The sequence below is a fragment of the Pan troglodytes genome, chromosome 20 (genome assembly GCF_028858775.2).
Source record: "Pan troglodytes isolate AG18354 chromosome 20, NHGRI_mPanTro3-v2.0_pri, whole genome shotgun sequence".
NCBI lineage: Eukaryota > Metazoa > Chordata > Mammalia > Primates > Hominidae > Pan > Pan troglodytes.
In genome coordinates this window covers 44,262,822-44,290,550 of record NC_072418.2, presented here as the reverse complement: position 1 = coordinate 44,290,550, position 27,729 = coordinate 44,262,822, and the positions used below count along the sequence as shown (strand labels likewise).

Below are 27,729 nucleotides of genomic sequence, written 5' to 3'. Positions count from 1 at the left end.
AGAAAGCTGCCCTGAGGCCTGGTGCAGTGATTCACGCCTGTAATCCCAGCACTTCAGGAGGCCGAGGTGAGCAGATCACCTGAACCCAGGAGTTCAAGACCACCCTGGGCAACATAGCGAGACCCCCATCTGTATTTAAAAAAAAGAGAAAGAAAGCTGCTTTTTTCTTTTTTGAGACGGAGTTTCACTTTTGTTGCCCAGGCTGGAGTGCAATGGCGTAATCTCGGCTGACTGCAACCTCCCCCTCCCAAGTTCAAGCGATTCTCCTGCCTCAGCCTCCCGAGTAGCTGGGACTACAGGCGCACACCACCAGATCCGGTTAATATTTGTATTTTTAGTAGAGACGGGGTTTCACTATGTTGGCCAGGCTGGTCCTGAACTCCTGACCTCGTGATCCGCCCGCCTCGGCCTCCCAAAGTGCCGGAATAACAGGCGTGAGCCACTGCACTCGGCCCGAAAGCTGCTTTTTTTCTAACTGAAGATTCACGCCGTCCCATATCAGGGTTTCCTCTCCTCAGACGACCGCAGGTCTACCCGAACCCATTCCCAGAGTCACACCTCCTGGCTGATGAAGAGTTCCGTGCTGCTCCCCGAGGGCCCCCACTCCCTGGGTACACAAATAACTGCTTCTGGGAACCGACGAGATTTCTCTTGGAGACGCTCAGGTCCAGAAACATTCCCCACACTCCACTCTGAGGCCTCCAGTGAAGTCAACAGGTTTCTTTCTCTTTGCTCCCTACGGCCTCCCCCCTCCCCATATTCGCTAAGCCAGATACGTACTCCTGTGCTGGACACAGGATCCTCTGTCTCCCGCCACACATTTCATCCACTTGGAATGTTACCAACTCATCTGCCCCCATCCCACCCCCAGCTACCCCCTGTTCTCCAAAAACCCCACAGTTAGCTCCAGACCAGTCAGCAGCAGCCTCAAGAGTTATCTGCCCTCAGTTTTCTTAGCTCTAGACCCCCAGATCCTTTGTCCAGGGAAGCATCCTCTCCCCCGCCAGCCTCTGGACACCAGGGCTCCCTATACCTCTTCTAGAAGCCAATCAGAAAGTCCTCAGATCTCCCAGCACCTAATGTCCAGGCTCTGCCTGCTTCAAGGGTGGCCTTCCAGCCCCGGAAGAGAGATGGGGGTGCCCCCTAGTTCAATCTCCCGCAGCCCCTAAATGCTCACTAGCCAAACTCCAAAGCACTCAGTCCATGAGGACCCTCCCCAGCCACAGACACCAGCGCCTCCACCTCACCCACCCACCCCCGTACCCAAATAGGAGAACGCCCAGGATCGCATCCAGCGGCATATTCCAGGATCCTCCTTCCTCAGAACTCTCGCAGCCCCGCACACCTGGACATTCCTTCCCCACCCTGGAAACACCGCTCCCCACCCCCCAGCCCACACGCTGGGCTAGCACGACCGCCAAGCCCACGGAGCTCCGTACCCTAGGATCCCCATTTTCGAGACCCTCCCCAACCCAAACGGAAAACCTCTTGTTCTTCCGACTCTCTTCGGCTCCAGAAAGCAGTTTCCGGTCTCCGATCCCTACGGTACGGAATCCTCCCCGCCACCCCCGTCCCTCACCTCCGAAACCCAGAGGCCCCTCCCCCAGTGTCCCCCCTGCACCGAGTGTCAGGATCCACCCTCCGGTCGTGCTGGGGCCCTGGTCCCCAGATCCTTTTCGGCGGCGGGTAGCGGGATCCCCCGATCCTCAGGTCGTCTCCCCGACCTCAGGCGCTGGACTCCCGCGTCCCACAGCCCTTTCCTCGGCCCAGGCTCCGGGCTCCCCGGCCCCCGCCCCGCGCACTCTCACAATGTCCGTCCGGCCCCGAGTAGCCGCCGGGCTCCGCGTGCGGCTGCAGCCCGGGCGGCGGTGGCTGCGCGGTCCCCTCCAGCTCGGAGCCCCCCTCGGTCTCGACCTCCTCGTTGATGTGCCCGGGTCGCCCCGGTTCGTCGTCGGCGTCGAGCTCCCGCTCGTCGTCAGGCTCCTCGGCCTCCAACGCCGCCTGCAGCCGCTCAGCAAGCTCGGCCTTGAGGCCTCGAGTGTCCAGGCCGCGGCGCTGCAGCTCCTCGCGAAGTTCGTTCACCTTCAGACGGCGCACATCCATGGCCCGGGCCCCCGGGGTGGCCCCCGAGCCCGGCCCGGCCTCCCAGGGCTCTGTCCCCCTTAAACCTTTCCTGTCAGGAGGCGAAGGGGGAAAGGGGGGGGGGCCCACTCCAATGGCGGCAGCGGCTCAAAATGGCCGCCGCCACCGCCTCCCCCCTCACTCGTGCCTCGTCCGATGTAACATGAGTGCCAATTGGTCAGTGCGTGGGGCAACGGGCGCGGGCCCGGAAACCTAGCCAATCAGAGCGCCGTTTTCAAAACAACGGCCACGAGAAGGCCTAGGAGCTACCGGGGAGGAAGCGTTGGCCTACGTCGAAGCCGAGGCCGGAGCGGAGGGCGGGAAAAGGCAGGAGGCGGAGCGCTTGCTGATTGGGTAACTCTCGCGCGCCGGCTGCCGTAAGGCCCAATGAAAATAAGGGAGTAACAATTTGGTCCAATCAACGGTAAGATCTCAGAATGAGCGTCCCACGGCCTTTCCTGCGCAGTCTTTCATCAAACTAAGTGTCTCTGTAACACACATTCCGATTGGTGTATATCTCCCGCCCCTTGAGGAGTCCGAGCGGGTAAAACCACTAGAACCAATCAAATGGAGGGTCGGCAGAAACCCCTCCTTCCTGTTGCCTTTAAGAAACCGGAAAGAGATGAATTCACCAGGAGCCCGCCCCTTGCCGTTAGGGCGGTTTCAAAACAATCTGCCCACCAATCGCAGTTATTGTCTTAGCTCACTAAAGCTGGTAGCGATGGCTCGTTTTAGGAAAAGTTCACCAGATTGGCCGTGCTTCAGAGGACTGCCTCACAAATTTCGCTGTAGGAGGAGGTATACGAAATAGAGATTAAGTGGATACACAGTTCGTAATCTGGAAGGAACCCAGTTGCCTTTAGGAAAAGCAAAATTTTGAGTTTAGAGAGTCCCGAAGGTTTGGCTATAGAAACTAGACTAACAACGGGAGGCAAGTTGTAAAGGACACGGCCTCCCCTTCCCTTGGGTAGTCCGCGACCGCCTTGCTCTATGGTCGGGTACCTGACGTGGAACGGGCGCTCTGCACGCGACCATAGAGCCTTCCCCTCCCGAAAGACATCCAGAAGTTCACCGACCGCTCTCCCGAATCCTCTAATCGGCTGTTCCCGTAAATCGGGCTGTCTGGCGTCTGTACCGACAAGCTCAACCCCACGGATCCGTCATTAACCTTCGCGCTCAGGAATACAAAAGCCACAGAGCTTCCCAGTGTCTAACGCTGCACCACCTGTCGCCTCTAACTCAAAACAAAACTCGAGTAAGACGCAATCGGGATACATGATGCAGACGCCCACTGCCTCCTGAGCCACACGTTAACCCCGCAAAAGCCACACACTATCTCTACTTAGACAAAGGCACACCCCACAGACGTAAACAAACAGGCGTGCGTCAGATCAGACGCATCCAGTTCTTTTTTTTGTTGTTCTTTTTTTTTTTTTTTTTTTTTTGAGACGGAGTCTGGTTCTTGTTGCCCTGGCTGGAGTGCAGGGCCTCTATCTCAGCTCACCGCAACCTCCACCTCCCGTGTTCAAGCGATTCTCCTGCCTCATCCTTCCGAGTAGCTGGGATTACAGGTCCCCGCCACCATGCCCGGCTAATTTTTGTATTTTTAGTAGAGACGGGGTTTCACCATGTTGGCCAGGCTGGTCTCGAACTCCTGACCTCAAGTGATCCGCCCGCCTCGGCCTCCCAAAGTGCTGGGATTACAGGCGTGAGCCACCGCGCCCGGCCCCAATTCCGATCTGCTTTGGGTAAGGCACCCCGCTGCAGTGTAGATGTGCCCACTACGGTCCGCAGAGGCAGGCGGCATCGAATAATAAAGATAACACAGGATAGTTGCACTACAAGCGAACACTACAGCAACCCAGACACACAGCACCCACTCAGCAGCGGGACAGACACTCACGTGGGCCCAGAGGTTCCAGTCCAGACACCCCGCCCCTCGCCCACGTCCGACTTCCTCTCTCTCTCTCTCCTCCCAGCTTCCCACAATGATTTGTTCTAAAAAAGTTTGTGGCCCGGATTGAACTGTCCCCGGTTCTCAGGAGCCGCCACTGGAGGGCGTCCGGGCGCTGCCAACAAGGGTTTCTCCATTTGCTGCCGGCCACACCCGCGAACGCCCGCTCGCGAGTGCGTGCCAGACACGGTGGGCTGGTCTTCGCTGGAGGCCCTTTGTGGGTCCGTGATGATCGGAGGTGTTCTGTGCCTGTGTTTCTATGTCAGTCTGAACGTTCGGGGTTGTGAGTACCTGTTGTACTCTACATGTCTCTTGAGTATTTGTGTCACTTGACTCTAGGTCTGTGTCTCTTCCTATTCGTGGCGGGTATCTGCCTGAGCATGTTTGTAAATATGCTTGTGTCTGTTTAATTCTGTGTGTCTGTGTTACTCTATGCGTCTGAGTTTCAGTCTTTGTATTTGTGACCAGGTCCTCCTGGGTGTGTCCATTAATTCATGTGTCTGTTAGTTTGCGGCGGAACAGGTGTGTGTGTGTGTGTCTGTGATCCTGGATCTGTATGCCAGTTCCTCACTGGGGGTTTCTGAGAACCTGCATCTCTTTGCTTGTGTGTCTTTTTGTCTATCTGTATGTTCATTTCTACCCTCTCTAGTGAGGACAGAATTCCAAGACCCCACCAAGCCCTTCTTTTTTCTGATGGGGGAACTGAATTGCCAGGGAATGGGGCCACATCACAGCTAAAAGGAGACAAGAGGAGACAGAAGCTCGTTGATATACAAAGTTTTATGTGACCTGAGCCCCTCTGGAGGCACCAGAGTCCACACTCTGTACTCAGAAGGTGAGGGATTGGCTCACGGGGGCAACATGGCCCGAAAGGTGGGAGATCGTCCATCCCCTGCGGGAAAGGAGGCATCCCTAATGCATTGCACAGGCTTGAAGGGGGCACACCCCCACAGTTGGGGAGGAGGAAGCGATGATGGCTAAGAAGGAGAGGGGCATCCCAAAGAATACTACAGTATAGGGTTAGAACCTTGAAATTGCACCTAATAGTCTAGACCTGTGGACCTTTAGAATCTTAGAAACTTAGAACATTTGAGTCTTAGAACTACAGTGCCTAGAACTATAAGATTTTAGAAATGTGGATTCTTGGACTCTTAACCATGGTCCTAGAGAGGCAGAATGCAGCAAAGAACCTAAAGGTGTCCAACATTAGAAATTATTAGAACTTTGGTGTCTAGTTAGTCACAACTGAGTGTGAGAGTCTTATAACTTAGATGCTTAGGATCCGGAATTTTGGACCAATGGAATCTAGAGTGCCTTGAAACAGAACAGACCATTAGAATCTTATTTAATCATCTAGAATCTTGGAGCATCTGATCTAGAATCTTAGACACAGAGAATCTAAGATCTTAGAGTAAGTCTTAGAATATCACATCTTAGAACACCGGACCTTAGAAACTCCATCTTTAGACTCTTGGAACTTTTGAATTGCAGATTCTAGAGCTTTTGACCCTTAGGATCTAGGATCTTATACAAGAGAATCTATTATCATAAAGCCTCAGAAACTATAATTGATCATCATTAGAATCTTAGAACTTGATAACATTTTGAAGCCTTATGATCTAGAGCCTTGCAGCCAGAGAATCTAGACTCTCAGAGCCTTAGAACATCACATTTTAGAATCCTAGGCCTTAGAACCTCCATGTCTAGAACTATAGAATCTTTAGAATCTATAATCTTACATTTTAAGGACTCTGAACTCTAGAAAAATAAACATCTAGAATCATAGAGCCTTAGCTCCTAAAATCAGAATCTTAGAACTTTAGAACCTAAAACCTTGAGGCTTTATCAAAAATGTTAGAACCAGAAAATCTAAAACCACAGAATGTCAGAGCTTTAGAACAGTAGGTCTTAAGGTTAAGTGCAGTGGCTCATGCCTGTAATCTCAGCACTTTGGGAGGCTGAGGTGGGCAGATCACTTGAGGTCAGGAGTTTGAGACCAGCCTGGCCAACATGGTGAAACCCTGTCTCTACTAAAAATATAAAAATTAGCCGGGTGTGGTGGCACACACCTGTAATCCCAGCTACTTGGGAGGCCAAGGCAGGAAAATCACTTGAACTCGGTAGGTGAAGGTTGCAGTGAGGTGAGATTGCACCACTGCACTCCAGCCTGGGTGACACAGTGAGACTCTATCTCAAAAAAAAAAAAAAAAAAAGTAGGCCTTAGAACCTTAGCACTTTAATAGAATTAGAGACTTTGGAATTTCAGGTCCTTAGAACCAAAGACTCACAGCATCTTTGAAACCTAGAACCTTTGAATCTAGACTCTTTAAACCTTGGACTCTAGAGTCTTGGAATGTTAACACCTGGGAGGACTTCAGATATTGCAATCCAACCCCTTCCTTTTACAGATGGTGATGCTACTGCTTTCAAGGTGATGCTACTGCACAGAGAAGGGGAGGGACCTGTCTGGGATGGAGGTGGGATAGGTAGGAAGACAGGGCTGCAAGTGGGGATAAGGTGTGGGGTGGGAAAGTGGGAAGGTGGAGTTTCCCCCAGTGGCAGTGCCTAGCTTGGATCCTGAGAGGGAGTACCAGGTGGAGGGTTGTCTCAGGCACCATCCTCCTGCCCTGGGGCTGCTGGGGAGCCCCTATCAGCAGGCTGAGGGGGGCTAGGGGTTGTGGAAGGGCAGAGGACATAGCGTCCAGCAGGATGGACCTCAGCCGCAGTGAGGCAGCTACAGGAATCCTTAGGGTCTGGCTGGGTTGGGGGGTCAGCTCCTCCCGCAGCTCCAGGGGGTTCAGGATAACCTCCACCCTCATCCATGTTGACATAGAGGATTTCGTCAGGTTCCTGGGCAGGAGGCAAGGCCTTCAGTGTGTTCTCCAAATCTTCCCGCAGCTCTGTAAAACTTGGCCGGTCCTGGGGATTTAGCTCCCAGCACCGCGACATCAAGGCATACCTAGGGCAGCAAAACGAGGGGTGGGAGATTGAGCAGGGACTCAGAAGGGGGGCATTCTGGGAGCCTGGGGGCATTTTAGGACACTCAGGGGACTGGGGGCATTTTAGAGGGTTATAGGGAGCCTCAGCAGTTTGAGGCCATCTATGGGGATTTGGGAATTCCCAAGAATTTCTGAGTTGGGTCCTGGGAGACTCAGGAGCTGGGAAGGGTCTCGGGAAACCTGTCTGGGTATGGAGTAGTATTCTGATGAGGGTTTGCTAGAACAGACCTTCCAGCTCCCCAGAACAGACTTGCATCAAAGCCTGGCTATGCCACTTACAAGCTGTGCTGGTTTAAAATAGGTCCATAAATTCTTTGACCCTCCTCCCTGCAAAAGACGGAGAATAAATCCTCTCCTCTTGAGCATGGGCAGGACTTAGTGACTTGCTTCTGATTTGGCAGAAGTGATGGTGTGTGTGACTTCTGAGACTAGGTCATAAAAGGCATGTGGCTTCCTCACACTTTCTCCTGGGTTGCCATGTTGTGAGTAAGCTCAAGCAGTGCCACAAAGGGGTCCACATGGCAATGAACTGAAGCCTCCTGCTGCAGCCATGTGAGTAAGCCACCTTGAAAGCAATCTTCCAGTCCCAACCTTCAGATGACTGTAGCCCCCAGTGATATCTTTGTAACTTCATTAGAGATCCCGAACCAAAATCACCCTGCTAAGCTGTTCCCAGTATCCAACTTTCAGAAATTGTGTGAGATAATAAACGTTTGTTATTTTAAACTCTTGATTTGGGGATATAGATAACAAACACACCAGCTGTGCAATCTTTGGCAAATAAATCACCCTCCCAGACTGGGCGTGGAGGCTCATGCCTATAATCCCAGCACTTTGGGAGGCTGGGACGGGTGGATCATGAGGTCAGGATATCAAGACCATCCTGGCTAAGGTGGTGAAACCCCATCTCTACTAAAAATACAAAAAAAATTAGCTGGGCATGGTGGTACACGCCTGTAGTCCCAGCTACTTGGGAGGCTGAGGCAAGAGAATCGCTAGAACCTGGGAGGTTGCAGTGAGCCGAGATGGAGCCATTGTGCTCCAGCCTGGGTGACAGAGCGAGACTCAAGTCAATAAATAAAAATAAATTACCCTCCCTGTAGGACTGGGTTTTCTTATCTGCAGAATGGGAATCATAATGATACCTATCTACATCACATGGCTGTGGTAAGGACCAAATGATTTGACACATGCCAGGCACCTAAAACAGTGCCTTCTAGTCAGTTATATGAAAATGTTAGCTGTTATTTTTACTCGTCTCAGCTCTTGGAGTACCCAAGGTGGACTGAGGAGCCTGACGCCCCAGGCTGTCTCCTCCTGACCCAAAGTCATCCTCTCTTTACCCTCAAAGTGCTGGCTAAATGTCACGGCCTTCTCCGCATACCCCAATATTGCAAAGTTTGATAAGCATTCCCTGAAGGATCCTGCAAATATCTCAGAGGAGACCTGAGTCTGGAGAAGGCCAATAAAACAAACTGAAGGGTTTTGCAGAGAGTCTCAGGTGTTGAGGAGCATGTGGGGGAAGCATGGTGTGCTCAGGAGTCTGGAATGAGAAGTCTCTGGGAGTGCATGTCCCAAAGGCAGGGCCGCCAGGTAAGACTGTGCTGTTATTCACTACCCAAGGATACCTGGCTTGGGGGTGGGGAGCCAGGGGGCTGATTCAGCCCACACAGACAAAGGAGGAAAGGGTGCCTTTAGCTGATTTGCACCCCACTGGCTAGTGATGGCCCTACTCAGAGCATTGGTGAGGGGCAAGTGGGTCACTCAGCATTCTCAGGGATTCTGTCTGGGTTATAGAGAGTCCTGGACCTGTGAGGGCCATGTGGGGGTAGTCAGGGGTTTGGAATGAATTCTGGGTTGGGGGAGACCTAAGGGTCCTCACAGTCCATCCAGACAGTCCGCAGGCTGCTTCAGGCGATTTCCCTGGCGCAGATAGTCATAAATCTCGCTGTTCTCCACGCCCGGATATGGGGTTTGGCCTCTTGTGGCAATCTCCCACATTGTCACCCCGAAGGACCACTGTGAGGGGCAGAGGGAATTAGACGGTCTCTCCTGCACAGAATCACCCGCACCAATACCCAGGTTCATGGGTACACCCACACTTATGTACACATGTTCACAACCATCCTCTGGGAGCATCACAAGTATTCATAGAAACATAATACTTTAGCCGGGTGCGGTGGCTGATGCCTGTAATCCCAGCACTTTGGGAGGCTGAGGTGGGCGGACTGCCTGAGGTCAGGAGTTTGAGACCAGCCTGGCCAATATAGTGAAACCCCGTCTCTACTAAAAATACAAAAATTAGCTAGGCATGGTGGTGGGCGCCTGTAATCTCAGCTACTCGGGAGACTGAGGCAGGAGAATTGCTTGAACCCGGGAGGCAGAGTCTGCAGTGAGCTGAGATCATGCCATTGCACTGCAGCCTGGGTGACAGTGCGAGACTCCATCTCAAAAAAAGAAAAAATATATATATAAAAAATATTTGACACGGGTATACACATGAATAAGTAACTTTTGTGGATGCATACACATGCTCACCATCACACACATATACACACTTCATGGACACATGAGCTCATGTGCCAGTCTGCACACCCTGGCTGTCCACATTCTATGAGTGTGTGCACATGCACGCATAATCACTGCAGCTTCTTCTAACCTAAACTGTCTACATTGCTACCATGCACATGTGGGCCTGTATTTATCCTGGGCATGTACACACCACTATTCAGAGATGCCCACCATACCCCAAGACATGCCCAGCCCATGTGGACAAGCCCATGCAAAGGGAAGCCCACATGTCCCTGTGACCCTTGCATCCACAGCCACCCAGGCATAGTGTGTGATGGTCAGGCCATGCCCTCCCATGGTTCCCCACTCTTGGTGGGAGTGCACGTACCACATCGCTCTTGCTGGTGTAGACACGGTCAGCTAGACTCTCAATGGCAATCCACTTGACTGGCATCTTGGCGATACGTCCCTGGCGGTAGTAGTCCCCATTGTAGATCTTCTTGGAGAGCCCGAAGTCCGCCACACACACGGACATGTTCTCATTCAGCCTGTTTGGATTGGGGAAAGGAACAGGGTCAGGGCATCAGTCACCTCCACCAGGAAGCCTGCCCTGGCTCTCAGACACATCTGCACCTCCTCCCCTCACTGTCCTGGCTGCGGGTGGGGATCTGTCTCCCAAACCTTCATCCCAGTCCAGAAGGGAACTGCTTTACTTCTTGTTCACTCTGTCAAGTGAGGATGGGACAAAGGGCTTCCTCAGGACTTCCCAATTTTGGCTCTTTGCTAGATTCTAAGGTCCTTCCTTGGGTTTGATTCCTTGATGAAATTTTTTTTTCTTGAAGTATACTGTACATATGGAAATGTGCACAAGTCATAAGTAAGCAGCTCACTGAATTTTCACACACACACACACACACACACACCCATGTAACCAGCACCCAGAGTAAGAAACAGAACATGGCTGGGCATGGTGGCTGGCGCCTGTAATCCCAGCACTCTGGGAGGCCAAGGCAGGTGGATCACTTGAGGTCAGGAGTTTGAGACCAGCCTGGCCAACGTGGTGAAACTCTGTCTCTACTTAAAGTACAAAAATTAGCCAGGTGTGTTGGTGCACATCTGAAATCCCAGCTACCTGGGAGGCTGAAGCAAGAGAATCAGTTGAACCCAGTAGGCGGAGGTTGCAGTGAGCTGAGATCACACCACTGCACTCCAGCCTGGGCAACAGAGTGAGTGAGACTCCGTCTCAAAAACAAACAAACAAAAAAACAGGCACAGTGGCTCAAGCCTGTAATTTCAGCACCTTGGGAGGCCAAGGCGGGAGGATCACTTGAGGCTAGGAGTTCAAGACCAGCCTGGAAAACAAAGCAAGACCCTGTCTCTACAAAAAAATTTAAAAATTAGCTGGACATGGTGGCACATGTCTGTAGTTCCAGCTACTTAGGAGGCTGAGGCAGAAGGATAGCTTGAGCCAGGAGTTGGAGGCTACAGTGACTGTCAAAACAAAAAAGAAAAGAAAGAAAAAAAGGGAAAGAAAGGGAAAGAAAGAGAGAGGGAGGGAAGGAAGGAAGGAGATAGAGAAAGAGAAAGAAAAGAAAGAAGAAAGGACAGAGAGAAAAAGAAAGAAAAGAAAGAAAAAGAAAGAAGGAGAAAAAAAGAAAAGAAAAGAAAATCCACAGGACATTCATATGATGGAATACCATACCACACAGCAAAGAAAAAGAGCAAACTACCCCTACACAGATCCATCTCAAAAACATCATGCTGAGCCATAGAAGCCAGACACAAAGCAGTACAAACTGCATGATCCCATTTGTATGACTTTTCAGAACAGGCTAAACTAGCACTGAGAAGTCAGGATAGTGGGTACCACTTGGCGGTAGTGATTGGGAAGACGAAGAGGCATGAAGGAGCCTGCTGGGGCTAAGAAATATTCTTTACCTTCATCTAGTGGTTACATGGGTCTATACCCATAAAAATTCATCGAGCTGAGCTGCATGTGTATATTTTAGTGTATGTAAAATATACATCAATTTTTTTTAGATGGGATCTTGCCCTGTTGCCCAGGCAGTAGTGAAGTGATACCATCATGGCTGACTTCAGCCTCAACCTCCTGGGCTCTAGCAATCCTTCCACCTCAGCCTCCCAAGTAGCTGGAACCACAGGTATACACCACCATGCCCAGCTAATTTATTTTTTGTAAAGACAGGATTCACTATGTTGCCCAGGCTGGTCTTGAACTCCTGGGTACAAGTGATCCTCCTGCCTCAGCCTCCCAAAGGGCTGGGATTATAGATGTGAGCCACTGCGCCTGGCCAAGACTAATATTCTAACTCTGTGGTTCCATTCCCTCCACCCTCTACCCTCCCCTTACCCTCTATTCTGGCTTTTGGGGGATTTTTTGTTCTTTCTTTTCTTTTTTTCTTTTTTTTTGAGATGGTGTCTCGTTGTTGTTACCCAGGCTGGTCTCGAGGCTCAAGCAATCCTCTCACCTAAGCCTTGGGAATGGCTGGGACTACAGGTTACTATTTTCTTTTTTCTTTCTTTCTTTTTTTTTTTTTTTTGAGACAGAGTCTTGCTCTGTCGCCCAGGCTGGAGTGCAGTGATGCGATCTCGGCTCATTGCAACCTCCGCCTCCTGGGTTCAAGCAATTCTCGTGTTGGGATTACAGGCACACACCACCGCACCCGGCTGAATTTTGTACTTTTAGTAGACAGGGGGTTTCACCAAGGCTGGTCTCGAACTCCTGGCCTCAAGTGATCCACCCGCCTCGGACTCCCAAAGTGCTGGGATTACAGGCGTGAGCCACTGCGCCCCATCTGGCATATTTTCTGCTTGTCCATTGGTGGGGAGTTTGATTTTCTTATCCAGTGTGGCCGCTTCCAAAGGGCAGCCCCAGGCAAGACACCCAGCATGGAGTGGGACAGAGATGCAGCTCACGTGTCCCCACTCCCATCGGTCACCTCAGCCCCTTTGCTCACCTCATGCTGTGCACTGAGCCCACCTTCTGGTCTCTTCCCTCTCCGCATCCAAATGCTCCTTCCAGATCTCAGTTCAGGACTCACCTCCTCCAGGAAGCCTTCCCAGACCCCCTTACTGACTTTCCTGGTCCTGAGTTCTGACCTGCCCTCAGCGGGTGTCTAGCCCTGCTTCCATCCTAAGAAGGAGGGAGGGAACTCCCTCAGGGAGTGCAGGAGCAGTGGTGGGGGGGCCCTGAAAGGCACTCACATGCAGTTCCTGGCCGCCAGGTCCCGGTGTATGAATCTCTTGGTACTCAGATACTCCATGCCACTGGCGATGTCTGCCATGAACTTCACTAGCATCTGAGTGGGCAGGTACTGGGGAGCCAAGGCAGGTGGGAGGAGAGGTCAACAGAGTCCTTGATGCGATCCCTCCTCCCTCCATCCCTCTGTGCAAGCCTAGCTCTGCCCGCAGTGGTTTCCCATGGCCCTGACAATTCAACCCAACCCCTCTCCATGGCCTGCAAGGTCCTATAAACTTGCTCCAGCCTTCCTCTTGGACTTGATTGCCTATGTTCTTGCCCTTGACTGACACTCCCACCAGACTCCTGTCTGGTCTTCAGACAAACGATGATCATTCCCACCTCCGAGCCTTTGCCTATGCTGTGCGCTCTGTTGGGGTCGCTTCCTGCCCAGATCTCCAGACATCTCCCCAGCCCCAACTCCTTCACGGTCACCTCCTCGGCAAGATCTTCCACGTCCACCCAAATTCACTGCCTGGCCTCCTTATCTTCCATCCTACTGTATTTCCTTCCTAGCACTTAAACATTTAAATCATCTCGCTTAGGTATTTATTAGCTTGTTTATCGTCCGCCCCTCCCCTGCTGGAAGAAATGCTCCAGGAGAGCAAGCTCCTGGTCACCGTGGTCTTCCCAGGGTCTGAGCAGCACTGGGTACCTGATAGATGCTCAGTTAATATTTGTAGACTGAATGATTAAACACCCCTTACCACTGGCTGGTCCCCGAGCCGGGAATAGAGGAGGAAGCTGTGTAGGTCTCCATGTTTCATGAAAGGTAAGATGACCACAGGTGCTGGGAAGCTCTCTCGTTCAGAACCCTGGAAACAGACACCTGAGCCCCCCAGGTAGCCCTGTCACTCCTGCTGGGCAGAAGGGGAAGCCAAGCCCCCCACCAGCCAGCCTCCAGCCTCTCCTTCTCACTACCCATCCAATCTGGCCACCATATCGTTTGGGGGTAGTGGCGGTGGCAAGGACCAAGCTGCAGAGAAGCCGTTTCCAGCAGAGTTCCCAGGGACGTTTCCGGAGCCCTCCTGGGGACCTCAGCTATTTCTGGGAATGGTCAGAGGTCACATTCCAAGCTGAGGGAGACTAGGAGGGGGAAGCCTGCTGACCCTGAAGGAGCGGGGAGCAGGAAGCCTGGAAGTTTGATCTTCCCAGGGCCAGAAGCAGGGCTCTTCCCTCTGCTATGGCCCCCATGGGGCTTGTAGACCCCTTGAATCTGCCCCTCTCTCACCGATGAGCCTCATGACGTTGGGATGGTCAAATTCCTTCATGCAGACCGCTTCACTCAGGAAATCCTCCAGCTCTGACCTCGTGCAGATGGCAACTTGAGGGAGAGAGAAAGGTGGGTGAGGAGGAGGGGAGGAGAGGGAGGACTGTCCCTCCACCTCCACTCCATCATCATCATCATTATCATCATCATCACTCATCTTCATCAAACATGATTAGTAAGTACCAGGCACCGTACTCAGCACTTTATATGTATGTGTGTGTGTGTGTGTGTGTGTATAATATATATATATATATTATATATTTTTTCTTTCTTTTTTTTTTTTTTTAGATGGAGTCTACTCTGTTGCCCAGGCTGGAGTGCAGTGGTTTGATCTCGGGTCACTGCAACCTCCGCCTCTCGGGTTCAAGCAATTCTCCTGCCTCAGCCTCCCGAGTAGCTGGGACTACAGGCGTGTGCCACCACACCCGGCTAATTTTTTGTATTTTTAGTAGAGACGGGGTTTCACCTTGTTAGCCAGGATGGTTTCGATCTCCTGACCTCATGATCTGCCCGCCTCGGCCTCCCAAAGTGCTAGGATTACAGGCGTCAGCCACTGCGCTTGGCCAACTTTATATATATTAACTCATTTAATCTTCTCAGGTGCTACTATTATCATTCCCATTTTATTGGCTTTTTGTTTTGTTTTGTTTTGTTTTTGTTTTTGTTTTTTATTTCTTGAGACAGGGTCTTGTGCTGTCACCCAGGATGGATGCGATCACAGCAAACATAGCTCACTGGAGGTTAGGCTCGAACTCCTAGGCTTGTCTTCCTGAGTAGCTGGGACCACAGGCACGCACCATCATCCCGGATAATTTTTTTTTTTTTTGAGATGGAGTTTCGCCCTTGTCCCCCAGGCTTGAGTGCAATGGCGCAATCTTGGCACACTGCAACCTCTGCCTCCCCAGTTCAAGAGATTCTCGTACCTCAGCCTCCCGAGTAGCTGGGATTACAGGCATGCACCACCATGCCCAGCTAATTTTTGTATTTTTAGTAGAAACGGGGTTTCACCATGTTGGCCAGGCTGGTCTCAAACTCCCCACCTCAAGTGATCTGCCTGCCTTGGCCTCCCAAAGTGCTAGGATTTCAAGTGTGAGCCACCGTGCCCAGCCAATTTTTTGAGAGGGAGTCTTGCTATGTTGTCCAGGCTGGTCTCAAACTCCCAGCCTCAAGTGATCCTCCCACCTCGGCCTCCCAAAGCACTGGGATTACAGGCATGAGCCACTGTCCCTGGCCTATCTCTATTTTAAAGATGAAGAAAGCAAGGCACAAAAAGGTTAGGAGTCTGCCTAAGGGAACACACAGCTTGGAGGTGGAAGAGGCAGATCTCAAACCTGGGCAGTCTGGCTCCAGGGTCCACCTGCTCACAACTGCCCAGGCTGCTTCCCAGTACTTCCCTACCTGCCCTGGGGACCCAAACAAGTATCATCCCATTTAACAGTTCAGGACACTGTGGCTCACAGAGGCAAAATGACTTGCCCAAGGTTGCACGGCTGGGATTCAGACCCAGGCCAAGACTATAACCAGTGGGAGGCTGAGTGGGGAGGATCGCTTGAGCCTCAGAGGTTGAGACTACGGTGAGCTGTGATCCTGCCACTGCTCTCCAGCATGGGCAACGAGCAAGACTCTGTCTCAAAAAACAAAAAACGTAGGCCGGGTGTGGTGGCTCACACCTGTAATCCCAGCACTTTGGGATGCCGAGGCAGGTGGATCATGAGGTCAAGAGATAGAGACCATCCTGGCCAACATGGTGAAACCCCGTCTCTACTAAAAACACAAAAATTAGCTGGGCGTGGTGGCGCACACCTGTAGTCCCAGTTACTCAGGAGGCTGAGGCAGGAGAATCGCTTGAACCTGGGAGGCGGAGGTTGTAGTTAGCTGAGGTCATGCCACTGCACTCCAGCCTGGACAGCAGAGTGAGACTCCTCCTCAAAACAAAACAAAATAGAGCAAAACAAACAAAATAACCTGGTACACAGGAGGTGCTCCATAATGAATGAATGAGTGGGTAATGACTTCATAGCCCAAGCTTTTAAGCCCTGTAATTCAGAAAGGATCATTCTCTATTCACCACCAGCCCCAATCTGAATGCCCTATGCTTCTCCTTCCCTGTGTGTGAAGAACTTAGCCCTGGACTTCCTGTGCTGTGTAACCCTGAAATGGCTCCTGCCCTCTCTGATAATGTAAATAATATAGTCCTACTCCACATTAACAAGCATGTCCTACTTGCCACCCTCAGCATGAAGTGCTTTGCCTCACAACAGCTTTGGAAGGTGGGGACATTAGGGTCCTTTTTTCCAGATGACAGGTGGGAGGCTCAGAGAGGGAAAGTCATTTGCCTGAGATCGCATAGCTGGTAAATGATTCAGCCAGGTATGCCTCATTCTAGAGCTTCTCCTGCTCCACTATATATCACAGTGGGCCAGCCCCTGAAAACTACATTTCCCAGTCTCCCTTTCCCAGTGGTTTCCTCTTGGGATTTGCCAATGGGAGGTAGGCCCTGATGGGAGACTGGCAGGTAGCGGGGAGAAAGGGAGAAGCCAGGGTATTTCACCCTCTCTCTGCTTCTGGTATTCCCTTGGTGGTGGTTGTGTCGCCCATGTGTGCGTGTGTGTGTTTTAATTTTTTTTTTTTTTCAGACGGAGTCTCGCTCTGTCTCCCAGGCTGGAGGGCAGTGGCACGATCTCGGCTCACTGCAATCTCCGCCTGCGGGGTTCAAGCGATTCTCCTGCCTCAGCCTCCCGAGTAGCTGGGATTACAGGCGCCTGCCACCACGCCTGGCTAATTTTTGTATTTTTAGTAGAGGTGGGGTTTCGCTATGCAGATCAGGCCAGTCTCGAACTCCTGACCTCATGTGATCCACCCGCCTTGGCCTCCCAAAGTGCTGGGATTACAGACGTGAGCCACCACGCCCAGCCATGTGTGTTTTATTTTTTTAAGACAAAGTCTCACTCTGTCACCCAGATTGGAGTGTAGTGGCATGATCATAGCTGACTGCAACCTCTGCCACACAGACTCAAGTGATTCTCCCACCTCAGCGTCCCAAGTAGCTGGGACTACAGGCGTGTGCCACCATGCCCAGCTAATTTTTTGTTACTATTATTATTATTTTTTTCATAGACATGTGGTTTCACCATATTGCCTAGGCTGGTCTCAAACTCCTGGACTCAAGCGATCTGCTGCCTCGGCCTCCCAAAGTGCTCTTCTGGGTTTTTAGCTCCCACAGAGCAGCCTCTAACTCCGTGATACCAGCTCCTGCCTGGTGTCCCTAGCTGTGGATTCTGGTAACACCACTTGTTCCCTCTACCCTTCAGGCCTAGCGGGGGAAGTGACTTCCTGCTGCTGCTCATCTCTGGTTTCCCTCCCTGCCCCCAGTTGTTCCTTCAACCCGTCTCCCACCTTTGTACTAATCTCCCCATATTCAATTCCTTCTATTGAGGTACCTGGCAGGGGCTCCATTGCCTATCTGGAAACACCAGAAGTTCTAGGCTATGGCTAACTTGCTTGCTCTCTTCTGTCTCAGGGGCATAGGGAAGGAGCTGGGGGTCCTACACGTGTGCACGTAACTCACTCTTCATCGTCTTCACAGCCACCTTGAGGATGGAGTCGTCCTGGTTGAGCTGGCCTTCCATCACAGCTCCAAACTCTCCTGTGGGGGGCCAGAGGGAGACACTGACCTCAGAGGGCCCATGGGGACTGTATTTCCTATAGTTGGGTGGGAGTGTGGAAGTGCAGGATCTCAGAAGTTCAGAAGGATGTGTGTATGCTGCGGGGGGACTCACCCTCTCCCAGAGTCTTCCCCAGGGCCACCTTGTGCCGGTCCACCATCACATCCCGCAGCTTCTCCTTCAGCTCTTCACTGATGCCCAGGCTGTTCACTGCATGCAAGGTTGGGGTGGACAGAGTCATGGAGCAGGGCTGACATTCAGGTGACATTCACCCACCAGTAGGGATAGATCCATTGTTGAAACACTGACATACTTCTGCACTGATTTAAAATTAGCAACTGCCCTGAGCACCCCGCCACTTCCACCCCAGCTCCTCCTCTGGACCCCCTGAACCTTCCCTCAAAGGGAACTAAAGGGGTAAAGCCTGGCCACACTCTTGCTCCAGTGGGCACCCTGATGGGTCAGTGCCCTGCTATACCAGTTGTTAAAAATATTTCTTTTGCTGGGCACAGTGGCTTATGCCTGTAATCCCAGCACTCTGGGAGGCAGAGGCAGGTGGATCACTTGAGTCCAGGAGTTCAAGACCAGCCTGGGCAACATGGCGAATCTCTGTCTCTACAAAAAAATACAAAAATTAGCCATGTGTGGTGGCACATGCCTGTAGTCCCAGCTATTGGGGAGGCTGAGGCAGGAAAATCACTTGAACCCAAGAGACAGAGGTTGCAATGAGCAGAGATCGCACCACTTCACTCCAGCCTGGGTGACAGGGCAAGACTCCGTCTCAAAAATAAATAAAATAAAAATATTTCTTTTTGCTGGATGCAGTGGCTCATGCCTGTAATCGCAGCACTTTGGGAGGCAGAGGCCGGTGGATCACTTGAGTCCAGGAATTCAAAACCAGCCTGGGCAACATGCCGAATCCCTGTCTCTACAAAAAAATACAAAAGCTAGCCATGTGTGGTGGCACGCGCCTATAGTCCCAGCTACTCAGGAGGCTGAGGTTGGAGGGTCACTTGAGCCCAGGGGTGGAGGTTGCAGTAAGCTGAGCTCATGCCACTGCACCCCAGCCTGGGTGACAGAGCAAGACCCCATCTCAAACAAAACACACACACACAAATATTTCTTTTTATTGAAGTATAATCTGCACAAATCATAAGTAAGCAACTCAGTGGATTTTCTTTTCTTTTTTTTTTGAGATGGAGTTTCGTTCCTGTTGCCCAGGCTGGAGTGTGATGGCGCAATCTCGGCTCACCGTAACCTCCGCCTCTGAGGTTCAAGCGATTCTCCTGCCTCAGCCTCCCAAGTACAGGCATGTGCCACTATGCCCAGCTAATTTTGTATTTTTAGTAGAGACGGGGTTTCTCCATGTTGGTCAGGCTGGTCTGGAACTCCCGACCTCAGGTGATCTGCCCACCTTGGCCTCCCAAAGTGTTGGGATTACAAGCGTGAGCCACCACGCCCGGCCAACTCAGTGGATTTTCACAAATCAAACACAAATGTGTAACTAGCACTCAGGCCAAGAACAGAACATGACCTGCCCTCCTAGGGGTAGCCACTTTCTTGATTTCTGTTACAATCGATTAGTTTTGAAATGTTATAAAAATGGAATCACATAGTATATTCTCTTTTGTGTCTGGCTTCTTTCACTCAACATGATGTCTATGAAATAGTTTTAATTTAGTTGTTGTTGGGTGTAATTGTAATTTATCCATTTTCTTTGTTATATAATCATTCTCAAACAAATTGACATCAGGACACCTTTACATTGTTAGAATTATTGAGGACTAGAAAGAGCTTTTGTTTATGTTACATATATATCAATATTTCTGTATTCAAAAATAAAACTAGCTGGGCACAGTGGTTCACGCTTGTAATCCCAGCAACTTGGGAGGCCAAGGAAGGACCAGTTGAGGCCTGGAGTTGGAGATCAGCCTGGGCAACATAGCCAGACCCCATCTCTAAAAAAAGAAAAAAATTTTTTTGAAACCGAGTCTCCCTCTGTTGCCTAGGCTAGAGTGCAGTGGCATAATCTCAGCTCACTGCAACCTCCTCCTCCCAGGTTCAAGTGATTCTCCTGCCTCACCCTCCTGAGCAGCTGGAATTATAGGTGTACACCACCACACCTGGCAAATTTTTGTGTTTTTTTTTTTTTTTAAATAGAGATGGGGTTTTGCCATGTTGCCCACACTGGTTTCAAACTCCTGGGACTCAAAAGAAAACCTATCAGGTTTATTTAATTTTTTTTTTTTTTTTGAGACAGTCTCACTCTGCTGCCCAGGCTGGAGTCCAGTGGTACAACCTCAGCTTGCTGCAACCTCTGCCTCCCGGGTTCAAGCGATTCTCTTTCCTCAGCCTCCCAAGTAGCTAGGATTACAGGCATGCACCACCACACCCAGCTAATTTTTGTATTTTAGTAGAAATGGAGTTTCACCATGTTGGTCAGGCTGGTCTCAAACTCCTGACCTCAAGCAATTTGCCCACCTTGGCCTCCCAAAGTGGTGGGATTACAGGCATGTGCCACTGTGCCCAGCCTGATAGATTTTTAAAACAAGAATATACAAGCACAAGGTCCATCAGCTGTCAGAGTGTTGGATGACATCATCCCACGTCAGGGAGCCTCTGGAAAACTGCGCTGAATGCTAATGAGAGAATGAGAAAGCAAAAGGGCAAATAATGTCTTGGTAATAGTATGAAAATAGATTTGACCTTATGGGCCCCCTGCAAAGGTCTCAGGGACCACAGGGGACCAGGCTCACACCCTGAGAATGGATGCTGTATGTTACTCAGTTAAATCACTGGGACATTGTTGCTTCTTCCTTCTCTTCTTAAATAAATGTCTTTCCCAGCCCTTTCCAAACATCCCCCTGGGGCCCTGGCGGCTTTCTCGCTGTGTGCTAGGAAGAGACCTAGCTCTTCCATTTTCTTTCTGGATTTCAGTTTCCCTAACTGGAAAGATGAGATTCCATTTTTTTTTTTTTTTTTTTTTTGAGACGGAGTCTTGCTCAATCACCCGGGCTGGAGTGCAGTGGCACAATCTCGGCTCACTGCAACCTCCGCCTCCCAGGTTCAAGAGATTCTCCTGCCTCAGCCTCCCAAGTAGCTGGGATTACAGATTACATCTGGCTAATTTTTGTATTTTTAGTAGAGACAGGGTCTCGCCATGTTGGCCAGGCTGGTCTCGAACTCCTGACCTCAAGTGTCTGCCCGCCTGGGCCTCCCAAAGTGTTGGGATTACAGGCATGAGCCACTGCGCCCAGCCGAAAGAAGAGATTTGACTGGGCCTCTGAGATCCCCTCCTCGGCTGAGACCTTGCACAGCTTTCCGGCCTTCTAATGGAGAGTGTATAGTTCTAAGATTTTATGATTTCAAAAGTATAAGGGTGTAGAGTACATGCATATAATTTTTCAGGCCAAGATCGATTCTATCTCTCTACCAATTTATAATTCCAAGAGGTAGTAGAGTGTGGCAATTCAGAGTATAGACTTCAGGCCAGGCGCGGTGGCTCACACCTGTAATCCCAGCACTTTGGGAGGCACGGGTTCAGGAGGTGGAGACCAGCCTGGCCAATATGGTGAAACCTTGTCTCTATTAAAACTACAAAAATTAGCCAGGCGTTGTGGCGTGTGCCTGTAGTCCCAGCTACTTGAGAGGCTGAAGCAGAAGAGTCGCTTGAATCCAGGAGGCAGAGGTTGCAGTGAGCCAAGATCAAGCCACTGCACTCCATCCTGGGTGACAGAGCAAGATTCTATCAAAAAAAAAAATATTATAGACTTCAGAGCAAAAGTACCTGGGTTCAAATCCCAGCTATCCAATTTACAAGCTGTGTGGCCTTGGACAAGTGACTTAGCCACTCTATGCCACAGCTTCCTCATCTGTGAAGTGAAGGTGATAAGAAACCCACCGCTGGCTGGGCGTGGTGGCTCACGCCTGTTATCCCAGCACTTTGGGAGGCCAAGGCAGGTTGATCACTTGAGGCCAGCAGTTCCAAGACCAGCCTGGCTAACAAAGACAGGGTTAGTAAAACCACATCTTTACTAAAAATGCAAAAATTAGCCAGGTGTGGTGCCATGCACTTGTAATCCCAGCTATTCGGGAGGCCGAGGCATAAGAATCGCTTGAACCTGGGAGGTGAAGGTTGCAGTGAGCTGAGATTGTGCCACTGTGCTCCAGCCTGGGCGACAGAGCGAGACTCTGTCTCAAAAAAAAAAAAAAGAAAGAAAGAAAAAAGAAACCTGTGTCCTTGGGTTGCTCTGAGGGTTAAACGAGGAGATACATGTAGAATGTTTAGAACAGAGCCTGCCACATAGGTAGTGCTAGGGTTGCCTGTGATTATTATCACATCATCACCATCTAATCTCAACATTATTTCATCATCATCATCATTTTCTTCTTGATTGTCATTATCTTCATCATTATCATCATCATTACATCTTCTAAGATCCAATGGCTCTGAGGTTTGGTGTTTCTTTTGTTTCTTTTATTTTTTTTTCTTTTTTGAGACAGGGTCTTGCTCTGTCACCCAGGCTGGAGTGCAGTGGTGTGATCATGGCTTACTGCAGCCTCGACCTCCCTGGGCTCAGGTGATCCTCTTACCTCAGCCTCCCGAGTAGCAGGGAGTACAGGGGCACACCACCATACCTGGCTAAATTTTTTTTTTTGTAGAGACAGGGTTTCACCATGCTGCCCAGGCTGTTCTCGAACTCCTGGGCTCAAGTGATCCTCCCACCTCGGCCCCCCGAAGCCCTAGGATTACAGGCATGAGCCACCACACCCAGCCTTGGTGTTTCTAAGATTTACTGTGTCTAAGATTCTATTCCTTGAAAGTTCTTTGTGGTTCCACAAATCTGTTATTTCTAGGGTCTGTGGTTCTGACATTCTAGTATCCCAAGGCCTTTAGAAACTTTTGGCTCACACATATACAGAAGCCCAGCAGGCCAGATTCTCTACAGCCTTTAGATCCAGGCCAGGGCAGTGGGGCATAGGGTTCACTTACAGGTAGCTTCAGTGGTCCGACGACTGTAGGACTTGCGCACGCGGTACCTGACTACCAGTTCACCTCTTTCCACTGTTGGTTCAAACACTTCTCTGGGGGGGAGGGGGAGTAGGTGAGGGCAGGGAAAACCATGTGGAACCCCCTACTCAACCAGCAGTTGAGCAAGCACCATCTCAGCCTCAAGCCCTGCCTGCCCTCTGTGCTAACATTTGCTGAGCATGTCTTGGGCAGCTACCTTCTGCCTTCCATTCATTCCACACACCCCCTTGCCCTCATTCTTTTTTTTGAAAACAGGATCTCACTCTGTCACCCAGGCTGGAGTGCAGTGATGCGATCTCAGCTCACTGTAGCCTCCATCTCCCGGGTTCAAGTGATTATCGTGCCTCAGCCTCCCAAGTAGCTGGGACCACAGGCATGTGCCTACACTTCCCGCTAATGTTTGCATTTTTCAGTAGAGACAGGGTTTCGCCATGTTGGCCAGGCTGGTCTCAAACTCCTGACCTCAAGTGATCCACCTGCTTCAGCCTCCCAAAGTGCTGGGATTACAGGCGTGAGCCACCGCGCCTGGCTCCCCTTGCCCTCATTCCGATTCTTAGTCATCACTCCTCCTGCACCAGCCTCCTCACTGGCCTCCCTGCCTCCAGCCTCTCCATCCCAGGCCACACAGCCTCCCCATGTGGTCCCAACTCACCCATAACGGGTCTCCTTCTTTCGCCGGTGGACAAGGAAGAGAGCCAAGATGAGGACACAGGCAGCAGCCACGACTGCTCCTAGCAGTACATACCACCAGGGCCACGAGAAGGCAGGAGTTGAAGGTTCCTTCACTATCAGGGGGTATGAGGAACAGGTCATGGATGAAGCCTTGGATCCAGCTCTCTGGGACCCAAAGGGGTGATGTGGGAGGGAGGCAGAAGGCCTCGGCAAAGATGTGCACATACTTGATGAGGTGTGTGATGGATGCATTCACATATCTGAATGGGCTGGGCTGGACAGGGCATGCAATGGATGTGATACAAGTGCACGTTAAAGCAGAAGTGTGTGAAAGTTGTAGGATGGGTGAGTTAAGAGTGGGATGGAGGCCAGGTGCGGTGGCTCATGCCTGTTATCCCAGCACTTTGGGAGGCCAAGGCGGGCGGGTTACTTGAGGCAAGGAGTTCAAGACCAGCCTGGCCGACATGGTGAAACCCTGTCTCTACTTAAACAAAATATATATAAAAATTAGCTGGGGTGGTGGTGCACACCTGCAATCCCAGCTACTCGGGAGCTGAGGCAGGAGAATTGCTTGAATCTGGGAGGTGGAGGTTTCAGTGAGCCGAGACTGGGCCACTGCACTCCATCCTGGGTGACAGAGCAATACTCCATCTCAAAAAAAAAAAAAAAAAGAGAGTGCCAGGATAGCTCAGGTGGTAGAGCATCAGACTTTTAACCTGAGGGTCCAGGGTTCAAGTACCTGTTTGGGCATTTGCAGTTTTCCTTACTTTAAGCTACCAAATATTATGCCACCAAGATCCAAAAAAACAGAAGAGTGGAATGGATATTTGAGGAGTGTGCAGTGAATGTGGAATGGGAGGGAGAGATGTGTGGAACGGGTTATGAGTGTGCCAGGAGGGCTAGATGAACATGAGATGGGTGTGGAGAAATCTCAAGCAGCATAGGTTGGTGCGAGAAATGTGATGATTGTGCAAGAAGGGTGGACTAGAGTGTAGATAAGCAGGTGAGTGGGGAAGAAGATCCTTGCAGTGTAGGATGGTGCATGAAGCGTGTGCAAGGAGGGCGAGGCTGGTGGATGAAGGACTAAGGAACATCTTTTGAAGAGAATGCAATGACTACAAAAGGGCTTTCTTTGTCTCTTTTTTTGTTTGTTTGTTTGTTTTTTGAGACAGAGTCTCACTCTTTCACCCAGGCTGGAGTGCAGTGGCCCGGTCTCAGCTCATTGCAACCTCTGTCTCCCAGTTTCAAGCAAATCTCCTGCCTCAGCTTCTAAGTAGCTGGGATTACAGGTGTGCACCACCATGCCCAGCTAATTTTTGTATTCTTTTTTTGGTAGAGACAGGGTTTCACCATGTCTCCTGAGTAGCTGGGACTGCAGGTCTGTGCCACCTGGCTAATTTTTTTTTCTTTTCTTTTCTTTCTTTCTTTCTTTCTTTTTTTTTTTTTTTTTGAGACAGAGTCTTGCTCTGTTGCCCAGGCTGGAGTATAGTGGCATGATCTTGGCTCACTGTAACCTCCGCCTCCCAGTTTCAAGCAATTCTTGTGCCTCAGCCTCCCGAGTAGCTGGGATTACAGTCTCGCACCACCAGGCCCAGCTAATTTTTGTATTTTTAGTAGAGATGGGTTTTCGCCAATGTTGGCCAGGCTGGTCTTGAACTCCTGACCTCAGGTGATCCACCTGTCTCAGGCCTCCCAAAGTACTGGGATTACAGGCGTGAGCCATTGCACCCGGCCACAATGGTTTCCATAAAGCCAGGAATGAGGGTGAAATAAATATCCAAAGGGGCATGGTAAGCATATACAGGGTTGGATGGCTGCTGGAAAAGTTGGGGGTGTGTGAAGTGGGAAGAGTATTCATGAAGTCTTAGATACAAGGAGTGAGCAAGGAATTTTAAGGATGTAATTGCAGTGTGAGAGAAGTGTGCAGTGAGCATGCAAAAGATGTTAGAAGGGCAGAAGAGGAGTATGGGGTGCACAGAAAGGGGGTGTACAAAGGGCAGGGGTGGAATGGAGTGTGTAAGAAATAAAGATCATTATGTGCTGAGTATGCAAGGGGTTCAGGGTGAGTGTGCAGAGTGAGATGGGTTGGGATTAGTGAAGGGTGAGGGAATGATGTCTATGGAGTGTGCGGTAAGCATGCAAGGAGAATCGGGTGTGGGAAAGTTGTGGACAATGTTTTTCAGTGTTTGCAATGTGGAAGGTATGGTAAGTGCGTACAAGGTGTGCAGAGTTTGTGAATGAGAAGTGTGTTGTGCAATGGGCCTTGGGGGTCATGTGGGAGGAACGGATTATAATGGGATATATGTGAAAGGAGGGTGGAATGAGCGTGGAAAGCGTATGTGAAGAAATGTAGGAAGGGATGTGAGGAGTATTGAAGGCTAGTGGGTTGAGTTACAAGAGTGGACCGTAATAGTGGCCAGAGGGGACAATGGGTGTAGGAGGAATGTTTGAGAATTGTTAGAGAAATATTTGAGAGGGATGGATGTGAGGAGGATACCCCATTCATCCATCCATCCACCTTTCTACCCATCCATTCATCCACTCACAAATCCATCCATCTGTCCATCCATCCATTTATCCAACCATCCATTCATCCATCCATCCATCCATCCATCCACCCATCTACCCATCCATATATCCACTCACCACCCAGTCATCTTTTGTTCATCCACCTATCCACCCATCTATTAATCCATTGACCCACCCACCCATCCACCCTCCATATATCCAACCATCCATCCATCCACCCTCCATATATCCACCCACCCATCCATCCACCCATCCATCTACCCATCCATTTATCCACTCACCATCCAGTCATTTATCTGTTCACCCATCTATCCACCCTCTATTCATCCATTGGCCCACCCACCCATCCACCCTCCATATATCCAACCATCCATCCATCCACCCTCCATATATCCACCCACCCATCCATCCACCCATCCATCTACCCATCCATTTATCCACTTGACATCCAGTCATTTATCTGTTCACCCGCCTATCCACCCTCTATTCATCCATTGACCCACCCACCCATCCACCCTCCATATATCTATCCATCCATCCATCCATCTATTTGTTCATCCATCCACCCACTCATCTTTCATTGCCTGAATACCTACAATGTGCTATGCTAGGCCATTATAGGCACCTCCATCAAGGACCACACAAACTCAAGAAGTAGGTTAGAGTGATGAGTTAGAGAAACATGAAAGGGATGTGCAATGAGTATGTATGGTGACAGTGCCCCCACTAGGTGTTGAGGGTAGGGAAGGAGGAGATGGGGTGTGGAAGCCCTTACCCAGCTGGTGGACTGGCTGTGCTTGCCCTGTGAGAAGAAAGGACAGAGAGGAGATGTGCTCAGAGAGGACAAGACTGGCGTGGCACGGGTAAGGGAGTGAGGGTGTGGCACGAGTAAGGGAGTGAGGGTGTGGCACGGGTAAGGGGGTGAGGGTGTGGCACGGGTAAGGGAGTGAGGGTGTGGCACGGGTAAGGGAGTGAGGGTGTGGCACGGGTAAGGGAGTGAAGGTGTGGCACGGGTAAGGGAGTGAGGGTGTGGCATGGGTAAGGGAGTGAGGGTGTGGCACGGGTAAAGGAGTGAGGCCGTGGCACGGGTAAGGGAGTGAGGGGTTGGCATGGGTAAGGGAGTGAGGGCAGCTCTCAGTAAGGCTCAGGGTAGGAACAGGGCCTAAGTTGCGGTAACACTGAAAGGTACAAGGAGTAAGTCAGGGCTGTCAGGGAGAGACAGGGTTGAAGCAGGTTGGGCATGGCTTTGGACTTACCTGGGCGCCAGGCCTCCAGGGGTACTGGGAGGCTCCAGGGTCCATCTCCAGCAGCAGTGTAGGCTGCCACACACACTGTCAGATTGGACACAGACCCGTCCCCCTGCAGCTCCAGGGTCACCTCTTGCCTTAGCCCTATGTCCATTAGCACCTAGGAGGTCCAGAAGTGGCATCAGGGTAGAACCTTACCCCCCAGCTGTTAAGCTTTCACTCTCGGGCTCAATGCCCCATGTCTTTCTCAAAGCCCTCTCCCCATCCTCCAGCTCCTCATCCTTCCTCGTCCTCCCCTTCATCTCTCATCCTCATCCTTTAACCTGAATCCCTCTATCCCCTTCTAGCTTCCCTTTCCATCCTCCCTCCCTATGTCAGGGTATTGCTAGCCCTGATAGGAGTGCCTTTGTGAAAATCAGGAAAAGGTACCCCTTCCCCAAGGTGCTATACAACTATCTGCTGTAAAATCG

The 27,729-nt window shown here is 50.8% G+C and overlaps 2 protein-coding genes and 1 non-coding gene across 16 annotated transcripts in view; 1 reads left to right on the top strand and 2 right to left on the bottom strand.

Annotated features, from left to right (window-relative positions):
- The window catches only part of HNRNPUL1 (heterogeneous nuclear ribonucleoprotein U like 1), a 44,979-nt gene extending 40,733 nt beyond the window's left edge, over positions 1 to 4,246 (bottom strand). For 2 of the 13 annotated variants that reach the window (XM_009435615.5, XM_009435618.4), the window contains exon 1: positions 4,025 to 4,246. Coding sequence is in view for 4 of the 13 variants with exons in the window: in XM_009435612.3 (XP_009433887.1) it covers positions 1,809 to 2,103 (295 nt within the window). In the remaining 9 variants the exon portion in view is untranslated. 13 annotated transcript variants of the gene reach the window in all.
- Positions 4,247 to 4,837: 591 nt separating this feature from the next.
- Positions 4,838 to 27,729, bottom strand: part of AXL (AXL receptor tyrosine kinase) — a 42,454-nt gene continuing 19,562 nt past the window's right edge. Inside the window, exons 9-20 of one of the 2 annotated variants that reach the window (XM_016936043.3) lie at positions 27,269 to 27,419; positions 26,788 to 26,814; positions 23,464 to 23,596; positions 22,773 to 22,864; positions 17,894 to 17,989; positions 17,683 to 17,760; positions 14,076 to 14,168; positions 13,552 to 13,673; positions 12,811 to 12,920; positions 9,974 to 10,133; positions 8,957 to 9,093; positions 4,838 to 7,034 (exon numbers count right to left, since the gene is read on the bottom strand). In XM_016936043.3, coding sequence (XP_016791532.1) covers positions 6,683 to 7,034; positions 8,957 to 9,093; positions 9,974 to 10,133; positions 12,811 to 12,920; positions 13,552 to 13,673; positions 14,076 to 14,168; positions 17,683 to 17,760; positions 17,894 to 17,989; positions 22,773 to 22,864; positions 23,464 to 23,596; positions 26,788 to 26,814; positions 27,269 to 27,419 — 1,551 coding nt within the window. In that variant the 3' untranslated portion in view covers positions 4,838 to 6,682. The remainder of the gene's footprint in view (positions 7,035 to 8,956; positions 9,094 to 9,973; positions 10,134 to 12,810; positions 12,921 to 13,551; positions 13,674 to 14,075; positions 14,169 to 17,682; positions 17,761 to 17,893; positions 17,990 to 22,772; positions 22,865 to 23,463; positions 23,597 to 26,787; positions 26,815 to 27,268; positions 27,420 to 27,729) is intronic. The other variant, XM_016936044.3, reaches the window with a different exon arrangement.
- TRNAK-UUU (transfer RNA lysine (anticodon UUU)) lies at positions 24,161 to 24,233 on the top strand. The gene has a single exon. It is a non-coding gene; the product is annotated as a tRNA-Lys (tRNA).